This window comes from Amborella trichopoda, chromosome 2 (assembly GCF_054954075.1).
Source record: "Amborella trichopoda isolate Santa Cruz 75 chromosome 2, AtrichopodaSantaCruz75HAP2 v2.0, whole genome shotgun sequence".
NCBI classification, from domain to species: domain Eukaryota; kingdom Viridiplantae; phylum Streptophyta; class Magnoliopsida; order Amborellales; family Amborellaceae; genus Amborella; species Amborella trichopoda.
In genome coordinates, this window is record NC_142337.1 from 41,938,845 (window position 1) to 41,951,280 (window position 12,436).

The following is a 12,436-nucleotide window of genomic DNA, read 5'->3' on the forward strand; positions in this document are numbered from 1 at the left end:
GTTGATTTAAAAAGGAGGGTTGACATTCATTCACTCAAGTTGTCACAAAATGGGGGGCACGAGGTCAACTGGTAACCCATTTTCAAATAAGTCAGATCTAGAGAGAGAGTAACCCATTTTTAAGGAGAGAGAGAGTGGCAGAAGAAAGGAATAGAGGGTTTCTTGGAGGAGAGACAGAGAATGCAGATCAGAGGGAGAGAGGGTTTCTTGGAGGAGAGAGAGAGCACGCAGATCATAGGGACTAAAACCCACGTCCAAAATGCTATTATCTCTATTACCCATTCTCTATTACCAGCACCCCATGACATCATTTTCTCTCTCTTAAAAAAATGCTTGAAAATACCCCCACTGAAGGGTTTTTTGGAGGAGAGAGAGAGCACGTAGATTAGTAGGAGAGAGGGCTTCTTGGAGAGGAGAGAGAGAGCACGCACCATTAAAAAAGGGACAGAAAGGTTCTTGGAGAGAGATTTTGTTTTTCAGAGGATTAGAGCAAGAAGATCCTAGAGAGAGAGAGTCCAAAGGCAGGCAAGAGGCAACACGGTCATCCAGGAAACAGGGTCTGCTCTTGTCATGCCCTGGCCTCTAGGTCAGTACCCAAGGCTCTCATCTTCGCCGTTAATTTGCAGATCCCATGTTTGATATTTTTCAATTTTATTTTTTATTTAATTTTAGATGTGTGTTTTCCTGTGCGTATGTTTTAAAGTAATCTCTGTAGCATCATTTGTGAAATTTATAGCTTTTTGCTCTCTTTCTCTCTAGCATTATTTGTAAAATTTGGAGCTGTTTATTCTCACTCTCTCTATCTTTGTTTCTTGAATTGTACTAATTTTTTGTGAAATAGGATTTGAATTCTAAGGTCTTTGTTGGAACTGCGCCGATCGATTTATACTAACATTGTAGCAAGATTGGAAATGCTCGTAAGGTGTTTAATGAAATGGAGGCTAGGGATGTAGTCACTTTTACCTCGATGATTTCAAGTCATTGCAGGATTGGTGAATTGAGTTTTGCTCAAGAACTCTTTGATGCCATGTCTGAGATAATCACAACTTCATGGAGTGGTTTGATTGATGGCTACTCAAGGGGTGGTGATATAGAAAAAGTGGCTTCACTCTTTGATGAAATGAGTCATAAGGATTTGGTTTCTTGGACCACCATGACCTTGAGATTTTCAAAAGTTGGAAGGTTTAAAGAGGCAACTGTGTTCAAAGAGATGGAGGCCCAAGTTGTGAGCCTTGATGCAGTAACCATGCCTACAGTGATCTCAACTTGCGCACAACTAGGGGTCCTTGATTTAGGGAGAGACATACATAAATATGTTAGCCGAAATGGTTTCAGTCTTTGGACTCTCTCTCTCTCAAGGATCTTCCTTCCCTAATCCTCTGAAAAACAAAATCTCGCTTCAAGAACCTCTCTTTCCCTCTTGTAATGGTGCGTGTTCTCTCTCTCCTCTCCAAGAAGCCCTCTCACCCTCTAATCTGCTTGCTCTCTCTCTCCTCCAAAAAACCTTTCAGTTGGGGTGTGTTCAAGCATTTCTTTAAGAGAAAGAAAATGAGGTCAGTGCTGATATTGGAGAATGGGTAATGGAGATAACAGCTTTTTGGAGGTGGGTTTTATTCCTCTGATTTGCTTGCTCTCTCTCCTCCAAGAAACCCTCTCTCCCTTTGATCGTTGTGCTCTCGCTCTCCCCTCCAAGACACCCTTTGTTCCATTCTTCTCTCGTGCTCTTTCTCTCCCTAAAAATGGGTTACTCTCTCTCTCTAGTATGGACTTATTTTAAAGTGAGTTATCGGTTGACTACGTGCCCCCATTTGTGATAACTTGAGTGAATGAATGTCAACCCTCCATTTTAAATCAACGGCTAAAAAGGTGGGGGAACATAGAACTTCTATGATATTGGGAAATATAGAAAGCTTTCGCGTCAATTAATAGGAGCAATTTTTGTCGCTTCATTATTTTTCGTAAGAATCATGACTTCTATGTCCAAATCCGAGATTTCTACTTACCAAAAATAAACCAAAAAAATTTGTGATTTGTAGTTTTAGTGGCCATCATATTTCGACACATATCTTGCCGCCAAGAGGTGAGGTGCATTGGAGCCAATTGGCAATGCATTCAGAAGAGTGTACGCAGAGTAGAATATTCCGACAACCTAACGGCGATGCAACTACCTTATAACGATCGAAGACCTCCTCCTTTTTTGGTTAGTATGAAAAGGCCCTCTCTCTCTCTTCATTTGTCCAAATCTTCTTAAACCTCTCTCTCTCAATCTCTCTCTCAGCTTTTATAATCTTACCTCTAATCTTATCTTCGTTTTTCAAGTTTCATCCCATCATTTCTCTCTCTACACCTCCTTACTCCCTCTCTATTGTCTGCATCATATATCTCTGTCTTTTCATCTTCTTTCTCTCTTATCAGTCTCTCACTTCATCTCTCCAAACCCTAACTTGCATAATCTTTCTTTGCCATTTCTTTAACTCTCATACGCATCTTTTCTCTTTCTCTCTCCCTCTTTTTTCTCTCTCCTACCTCCATCACAATCTCTCTCTTCATCTTCTTTCTCTCTCTTATTTGCGTCACCTATCTCTCACGCTTTCAATCCTTCGTTCTTTCCCCAAAGAAACCTTGACGAACCAAGATTTGGCTCCTTCACCATCATCGCCATCATGGCGCACAAGCGCTCACCTTCATCCTCTCCCCTCTTCGTCCCACCTATGACAAGTACAACTACAATAAGATCCAGAATCCCATGCCTACGCCCACCAGGCCGATGGCCACTCCCAAGCACAACAACATCTACAGATTCCACTCCTTTGGACACCCTGGGTGCGCCGCCACCTTCTCAGGAGCCTTCCAAGACAACATGCAGGACTTTTTGACCCATTGGGCCCAACCCTTGGCCCATCAAATCGAGGGTAATCCCACTTGGGTAGTACACTTGGCCCTATCTCAAGAAACCCTGACCCTTCACTATTGCATCGAGGAGGACGTCCGCGATTCGCCGTGGCCCCACTGTGACCATTGGCGTTGGGTAGGTACGTGAAAATTACTCAGATTTCTTTCATTTTGTTTAGATTAGTGGAAATTAGTTAGAATTATTGAATCCCTGATTGGATCATGGCGAGAACCACTCATGTAATAGCCGGATTGACAACGAATCCTAGAAATCGATACTTTTCCTTGTATCACTTGGGTTTCATTTTTTTATCACAGTATTAGGGTTTGATTGTGTGCAGTTTGTCTTTTTCTTTTTAAAATTATGGTGAAATTTTTCAAAATACCTATGAAGAATTTACAATTTAATGATATCTTTTGATTTATAGATTGTTTTAGTGCAAATGGGTAAACTGATTAATAATTCATCTTTTATGGCATTTTAATAAATTTTCTTTAGTTGTAGATGAACTAAATACAAACAAATATCTAATCAAATGAATGAAAAAGATATATATGAATATAGGCATGGAAGAGAAACAAGAAATTGCCCCAAGTTAATGAAAACGAAAAGATATATATATACGGATATAGGCATCTGGTGTTGACGCTCTCTCTCTCTCTCTCTAGGTTGGAGCCACCACCTGGTCTTACGGTGTCGCTACCAATTCATAATCGCCACCTCCGACCTATCCCTCTGCCTGCTACACAGCAGTACCTACCTCCTCCATGGCCTCATCCACTGCAACGTCTTCGGCCGCCTCCTCTCCCTCAATGGCCGTGAAAACGGTTCCAAACACTTCTCTGGCCACCACACTATGGACCTCTGGGATCGCATTTGCTCCATGCTTTGCACCAGGTACACCATTTTTTGACCAAAGTTTGCCTGAATCTCATCATTTTCCAAGAAACATCACTGGATCCACTAATCTCTTTCTTTTTTACAGGAAGGTGACAGTTGAAGACACTGTGCAAAAGCACTCTATGGAGCTGCGTCTCCTTCACAGCGCAGCCTATGGCCATCCATGGCTTTGGCAGTGGGGCTATAGCTTCTGCCATGGAAGCTTCGGCATAATAGAGCTCCGCTACTCGATGGCTGTAAAGACCCGGAACCAGCTTTCCCTTGCCATGCGTGACCCCCCACACCAAGATTGTTAAAATCATAATCTGTCACTTTCTCTCTTCACCGCATTCCCTTCACTCTCTCTTGACCGCCTCTCTCTCTCTCTCTCACTGCCTCATCCTTACTATCTCTTTAAAACCACCTCAATAAAAGGCGGTGGGAAACGACCATCAAAAGATACGTGAAGCATCTACCCTTTTTCATCCCTCGACAAATCAAAAGAGAGCACGCATAAAAAAATTGTGTACTTTGTAGAGGACCATCTCATAAAAAATTATATGTACTTTGTAGAGGACCATCTCAACTTTGTAATAAGACGGTAAAAAACAAATCGCCCTTGAAGGCTTATAAATAGGGCATAGGTTTCTTATTTTTTGTGCGTGAGAGCGTAGAAAAAAGAAAAGGTTTAATTAGAAAAATACGTTCTGATCCCTAAAGACCATAACATTTGTTTGCTATCAAAATTATTCCTATGAAATAGTGAAATATCGTTGAGTTGATTCTTCCACCTCTTCATCCCTATCTTTCTTTGCTATTTTCAAAATTATTATATCGACGCTTCCACAAATTCGGAGCATTTGGTGTCAGAGCCTAGATTTGTGCTTCCTAAAAGACCACTTTACCGATGGCATTAATCTCAGGTATGAATTTTACCCAAAATTTAATACCTGTCTTAGATGGAGAAGATTACGACTCATGAAGTCTCCAAATGAAGACTCTCTTTATCTCACAAGATTTGTGGGATATTGTTGTAGAAGGTTATGCGGTACCAGAAGAGGCAGCAGCACTTGATTCATGGTCGCAGGGAAAGCAGAATGAATTATAGGAAAATAAAAAGAGAAATGCCAAAGCCCTTCGTTCAATCCAGCAAGCTATAAGTAAATCTATCTTTCCTAGAATAAAAATTGCTTCAAAATCAAAGGAAGCTTGTGATATTTAAAAAAATGAATTTCAGGGATCCAAAAAAGTGATTTCTCTCAAACTCCAAAATTTATAGAGAGAATTTGATAATTTGATGATGAAAGATAGTGAAACAGTTCAAAACTTATTTACTAGAGTCGCGAGAATAATAAGTCAGATTAGATGTTATGGAGATGATATTCTTGATAAAAAAATAGTCCCGAAAATTTTGAGAAGCTTGCCTGTAAAGTTTGACCATATTGTTGTTGCCATAGAAGAGTCAAAAGATTTATCTAAATTTTCATTATAAGATTAAGTGGGTCTCTTGAAGCACATGAGCAAAGAATGAAAAAAGTTTCAATCCAAAATTTAGAAGAAGCTTTTCAGTAAAAAATGACAATTTTAGCAAAGAAAAATATTGAAGAAAATAAAGAAAGGGGGGCATTTCAAAATTATCAAAGAAGTCGTGGAAGACAAAATTTTTCCAGAAGCCAAGGAGGAGGAAGAATTAATTTCAATAGCTACAAAAATCCAGATGGAAAAGGTAAATCTGAATCTTATTGTATTATTAGCAAAAAATCAGGGCATGAATCCAAGGATTAACGATGTAAATGTCAAAAATGTAGAAACCCCAATCATTCTCAAAGAGATTGTTGGTTTCAACAGAAAAATGAAATACAGAAAAATGAAGCAAATTTTTCTATGAAAAATAATAATACAGGCCATATGTTTTATTCATGCATGAATGTCCAATAGAATTCACATGATATTTGGTATCTGGATAGTGGTTGTCGCAATTATATGACAGGAAATCAAAGCAGTTTTGTTGAGATGGATGAAAAAGTAACTTCTCAAGTCAAGCTCGGTGATGGGAAGATCCAAAATGTTGAAGGAAAAGGAGTAATTGCAGTAGAATAAAAAGGAGGCAATCCTAAATTAATTTATGATGTTCTTTATGTTCCTGGCTTGACTCAAAATCTTTTAAGTGTTGGTCAATTCATGAAAAAAAGATATTCAGCCAATTTCAATAGAGATGAATGTGTGATTTCTTATAAGAAAAATAAACAGATTATAGCCAAGGTAAAAATGACCCCAAATAAGATTTTTCCTGTGGTGATGCCGTTATGTGAAAATTATGCATTGAGTTATGAAAATATTAATAAATCTTACTTGTGGCATTTAAAATTTGGGCATTTAAATTTTCAAAGTTTGAAATTAATGAATTAGAAAGGTATGGTAATTGGGCTACCACCATAAATGAAGAAAGAAAAACATGTGGAGGTTGTATTTATGGAAAATTACATAGATTATCATTTAAGAGTAATCTTGGAGAACTAGAGTTCCATTAGAACTGGTTCATGCTGATATTTGTGGACCAACTCAAACAGAAACCTTTAATAAAAAAAGGTATTTTCTATTAATTGTTGATGATTATAGTAGAATGATGTGAGTATATTTCTTGGCTAAAAAATCAGAAGCATTTTCAGTTTTTACTCAGTTTAAAGTTGATGCTGAAAAACAAAGTGGTTTTCCATTAAAATATCGAGGAGGAGAATTTACATCAAATGAATTTTGGACTTTTTACAAAAAGAATGGAATTAGAAGAGAGTTGATAGCAGCCAATACTCCACAACAAAATGGAGTAGCAGAAAGAAGAAACATAACAATAGTCGAAATGGCTCGGAGTATGTTGAAAGGTAAATATTTTCCTAATAAATTTTGGGCTGAATCTTTTTATACTGTTGTTTATATTCTGAACATGCCTCCTATAAAATCCCTCCAAAATAAAACACCTTGTGAGGCATGGTATAAGAGAAAACCAAATATAAATTATTCTAGAGTTTTTGGATATATTGCTTATGGAAAAATTACATCTCAAAACAAAGAAAATTTTGATGAAAAAGGTGAAAAATATATCCTTGTTGGATACAGTGAAGTTTGAAAAGCTTATCGTCTTCACCATCCAAAAAACAAATAAATTGGTAATTTCCAGAGATGTTTTCTTTGATGAGAAAAGTGAATGGAACGGGAATGAAAACTCTAGCCAAGAAACAATAATTTTAGAACATGATGATTCAAATGGAAGTCCAGATCCAAGTCTGTCAAGTCGAAGTTCAGAAAGTCCAAGACAAGGAAGTTCAAGTTCAAGTTCTTCAGATTCAGATACACCTCTCAGAAAAGTAAGGTCTCTTTCAGATATTTATGAATCATGTGATGTTGCTTTCTTTTCTAGTGAACCACAAAATTTTGAAGAAGCAACTAAAGGAAAAATTTGGTTAAATGCTATGAATGAAGAAATTTTTGTTATAAAGAAAAATACTACATGGGAATTAGTAGATCACCCAAGAGGAAAATAAATAATTGGTTTGAAATGGATTTACAAAACCGAATATAATGAAGATGGGTCCATTCAAAAGCATAAAGCTCGACTAGTGGCAAAAGGCTATTCACAACAACCTGGAATAGATTTTAATGAAACTTTTGCCCCTGTTGCCAGAATGGAAACCAATCGTACTGTTTTGGCCATGGCTGCCCAATTAAAAATTCTAGTTTTTCAGTTGGATGTAAAATCTGCTTTTTTGAATGGGGAACTTGAAGAAGAAGTTTATGTTGAACAACCATTGGGTTTTATTGAAAAAGAAAATGAAGAAAAATTTTGTAAACTAAAAAAGGCATTATATGGATTAAAGCAAGCTCCAAGAGCCTGGAATAGTTAAATTGATAAAAATTTTCCAAAAAATGGATTTGAAAGGAGCCCAAGTGAACCTTCACTTTATGCGAAATAGGGAACTAGATATTCTTTCCTAATTGTATGCCTTTATGTGGAATATTTGATTTATACTGATACAAACAAAAGAATGATGAAAGAATTTAAGAAAGCTATGATGAAAGAATATGAAATGACTGATTTAGGAATTATGAAATATTTTCTTGGAATCCAAGTAAAACAGTCAGATGGAGAAATTATTATCTCTCAAGAAAAATATGTTGAAGATCGTTTGAAAAGATTCAGATTGTCAAATTGTAAACCAGTGAGTACTCCATTGGCAGTGAATGAAAAATTGTCAAAATATCGTGGTGCAGAAAAAGTTGATGCATCTATTTATCGAAGGTTGGTGGGATCTTTAATTTATCTAACTAATACAAGGCCAGATATTGTGCCTGCAGTCAGTATTTGTTTCAGATTCATGAATGAACCTAACAAATTGCATTTTGCAGGAGCAAAATGGATTTTAAGATATATCCAGGGAACAAAGAAACACTGTATCAAATATATTTATGAAAATACTAATAATCTTGTTGGATTTTCTAATAGTTATTGGGCAGGTTCTATTGATAATAAAAAAAGCACTTCCGGCTCTATATTATGCCTAGGTACAAAAGTGATATTGTGGTCATCAAGAAAACAAAATATTATGGCTCTATCATCTACAGAAGCCGAATACATCTCAGCAATAAGTACAACATGTGAGTTGTGTGGCTCAGAATTATTTTATTACACATGCAGCAAAAGCAGAATACCCCTACAACTATTTTCTGCGACAACATGTCAGCAATTGCAATGATGAAAAATGCTGATGCGGCACATCCATCACTGGGTCAAGACTGGTGACTCCCTCAACGTGCATGCCAAAGAAGCTCAACAATAATAAAGTGGTAGTGGGAATTGAGGAGTTGGCCACATCATGGCTGAGCCGGTGGTCACCCAAGCGGTTGAGGCCTCTGCGCGTGTCGTGGCCAACGTCTTGGAGGTGAGCGACAACTAGCAATTGTTGTGCTAGGAGGTTCAAGATGGTGCTCGCAGGCGTATCGGGGACACATGCCTCCTCGATTTCGTGCTCAAGTCGCTCAACAATTGCACGGTCGCCTGATGAAGAAAAAAAAAACTATTATTATTATTTTTAGTTTATCTTTTAACTTTAAGAGGTGCGCATGAGTTTGTGTGTGAGTTGATATTTGTGTATTTGGGTTAATTAGTTATTGATTGATTCGGGTTACTTAGTTTGGAATATAAATAGATAAGGTTAAATTAGAGGAGGTAGTTTAGGAATATAAATACGTTAAGGTTAAGTTTAGAGAGAGGTTATCCATATCAATAATAATCAAAGTTGGGGAGAATGTTGGGCAAAACATGGGATAGAAACGAGTCTAATGTTTGGCAAGTGAATTAAAGAGAGAGAAGATAGGGAAAATTAGCATGTGATTTTAAAAGAGAGAAAATAGGGAAGAAAAGATAAAATAGGAAAAGTATAGAGAGAGGTTTTTTTTTTTTAAATGTTATCTTATTTTTTAGTCTATTTAAAGGGGGGTTTCCCTTCATTGTAAAGGAAGGTGGATGAGTTAATAAAATTTGGTCTTGTGAAGAGATTTTTGGGGCAAATTCCCTTGCAGACCTTGAGAGAGGGTATATTCTCTCAACCTTGGGGTGAATTCCCTTGCAGACCTTGAGAGAGAGTATATTCTCTCAACTTTTTATTTTTATTTTTATGGTGTTATTATTTCTTTGCATCAAATCTGCATTAATTGGTATCAGAGCTGCCTTAATTGGTATCAGAGCAAGTTAGGTTTAGAGTTTACAATGCCACCAAAAGCGAATCAAGCGAATCCTGCTCTTATGGATTATCGTTGGGGGCAAGCTATAGAAATTTTAACTAATGCCCTAGAGGATTTTTTAACTGAAGTATGTGAGATGCATCAGGAGATAAATCAGATGTTGCAGTGGTTGGAGAGTAACCTTCATCGTGAAGAAGGTACTAGCAACCACATTAATCTTGCAACATCAGGAATTTCACGACAAATCCAAGGTGTTGATTTCGAGCGCAACGAAGATTACAAGCCAGATCCGAGTCCTATACAGCAACCAGGAGAAGATTATAGGCTAGATCAGCGTCCTATAGAATGACCACGAGAAGATTATAGGCCAGATCCACGTGCTATAGAACGACCACAAGATTTTGGTATTAAAGTCGACCTCTCAGAATTTCATGGTAAGCTCCACATCGAAGGCTTTATTGATTGGTTAAATGCAATTGAAAATTATTTTTAATGGAGTAAATTACAAAAGGAACGTAAGGTTAAACTTGTTGCTACCAAACTTCGTGGGTATGCTGCGGCCAAGTTCAACAATCCCGATTTCGTAGTGGAAAAGGAAAAACTACTGGCTGGCAAAAGATGAAAAAGAAATTGAAAGAAAATTTTCTTTCTGCAGATCATGAACAAATTTTCTTTCAAGAACTCCAAAATCTTTGACATAATGAAAAAAAGGAGAATACTGTATGGGGGAGTTTTATCGATTAGTTGCTCGAAATAACCTCCAAGAGACGGAAGGATAAAAGATTGCTCGATATGTAAATGGCCTTTAAGTTACTATTAGGGATGATGTTTGTTTACATAGTCCATGGACTTTAAGTGAAGCTTTTCAACTTGCTTTACAAGTAGAAACGAAATACCAAGGGACTACCGATAAACGCTTTTACCCCCAAAAGGAAGTTTTACGCCAATCGAAATTTAATGAAGAAAAACAAGATAAGGCAAAGTTTATGTGTTATCGATGCAACGAACCAGGACATTGTTCGTTTGAATGCCCAAAAAAGAAGATCGAGGTACACTTGACTAAGGAAGAGGAAGATGTTTCGGAAGATCAAATTCAACAAATCGACCTCCATGGTGATGAAGAAAGAGATCCGCTTTGAATCAAGCTCGAGACCGAGCTGCTCCCAACCTCGAGAGAATGATGCAGAAAAAAATATATATATTATTATTATTTTGAGTTTATCTTTTAACTTTAAGAGGTGGGCATGAGTTTGTGTGTAAGTTGATATTTATGGATTTGAGTTAATTAGTTATTGATTCATTTGGGTTAGTTAGTTTGAATTATAAATAGATAAGGTTAAATTAGAGGAGGTAGTTTTGGAATATAAATAAGATAAGGTTAAGTTTAGAGAGAGTTTATCCTAATCAACAAAAATCAAAGATGGGGAGAATTTTGGGCAAAACATGGGATAGTCTAATTTTTGGCACGTGAATTAATGAGAGAGAAGATAAAAAAAAATTAGCACGTGATTTGAAGAGAGATGAAATAGAGAAGAAGAGATAAAATAGAAAAAGGGTAGAGAGGGGTTTTTTTTTTAAGATGTTTATCTTATTTTTTAATCTATTTAAATGGAGGTTTCCCTTCATTGTAAAGAAAGGTGCATGAGTTAATAAAATTTGGTCTCGTAAAAATATTTTTGGGGTGGATTCCCTTGTAGACCTTGAGAGAGGGAATATTGTCTCAACCTTGGGGGTGAATTCCTTTGCACACCTTGAGAGAGGGTATATTCTCTCAACCTTTTCCTTTTATTTTTATGGTGTTATTATTTCTTTGCATCAAAGCTGCATTATCGACCCTCACCTCATTCGGCGCACTGTCAATCTCAAAACGAAGATCAGAGAATACTCGTTGTCATTGTTATCCACCGAGCTCGACAACTGTGAAGGTGAAGCGGCTACAAAAACCAAGAAAAGTGAGTCAGGAGACCACCCTCAAAACCAGATTCAGGTGGGGAGAAGTGAGTTCGAGTGAGACCTAGAGTACGTGTACAGGATGGTTCGGGGAAGGGGGTTTGGGTGGCGAGGTTGTGGAGGCAGCGAGGCGCGTGGTCCTAGACACGAAGCACCTTGCCAAAGAGTGGCCGACAAGGGACGACGATGGGAAGATGAGGTTCATGGTGAGTGTGGTGGCGGCTGAGGAAGAGGAGGGGATTTTCTCATCCGCAACTACTCCACCCGAGCTCGTGGTGCTACCACTCCACGCTTCAGTGGGCGACCTGCGTGCTAAGGCCGAGCGCATACTCTGCAACACCTACTACCTCATGGAGGGCTTTGTAGAGCAGGACCTGATCTGGCCCCAGGGCCTGGAGGTCAGCGAGGTGGAACTGCTGTTCCACGTGGCCCAGTTGGGGATGGGGATGGGGGTGTGGGTCAGAGGGAAGCGGGGGGAGAGCGGGGCGGCGAGCCTGAGGTACGAAGGTGGGGCGGAGGAGTGGAGGATGGAGTGCGAGTGTGGTGCGAGGGACGACGATGGGGAGAGGATGGTGGCGAGCGACCTGTGCGAGGTGTGGCAGCACACGTGGTGCCTTGGCATCCCGGACGCAGAGGAGGTGGCGCACCTCTGTTTCTGTGACAGGTGCGCCTCCGCGCTGCTCCAGCCGTTGATCGTGTGATGGAATCCATTGTCGTTGTTTGTATTTAACAAATTCTTTAGAAAGCTAGTCTATCGGCTCAATTTTGAACATTGGCTCATTACGCTTGAATTTTTTAAACTAAGTGGTGGATATTTTATATGGAAATAAAAGATGTTTTATATGGATATCGATCCTGGTATGTGCCTTTGAAGTTCATATTTCAGCTTAAAAATTAGTACGGCCCCAACATGTTTGTACACTTTTATAAATAATTTGAAAAACAATCGTTCAAAATTAATTTCCTTAAAAAAAAACA

At 38.3% G+C, this 12,436-nt stretch overlaps 1 protein-coding gene across 1 annotated transcript; it reads left to right on the forward strand.

Moving 5' to 3' along the window:
* The first annotated feature begins 934 nt into the window (after positions 1-934).
* LOC148783217 (PHD finger protein MALE MEIOCYTE DEATH 1-like) lies at positions 935-12,159 on the forward strand. The gene is made up of 6 exons (XM_088859840.1): positions 935-1,182; positions 3,644-3,790; positions 3,879-4,029; positions 8,737-8,810; positions 11,330-11,460; positions 11,540-12,159. Exons 1-6 carry the CDS (start codon positions 935-937, stop codon positions 12,157-12,159), a joined length of 1,371 nt encoding a protein of 456 aa, XP_088715966.1.
* The last annotated feature ends 277 nt before the right edge of the window (positions 12,160-12,436 follow it).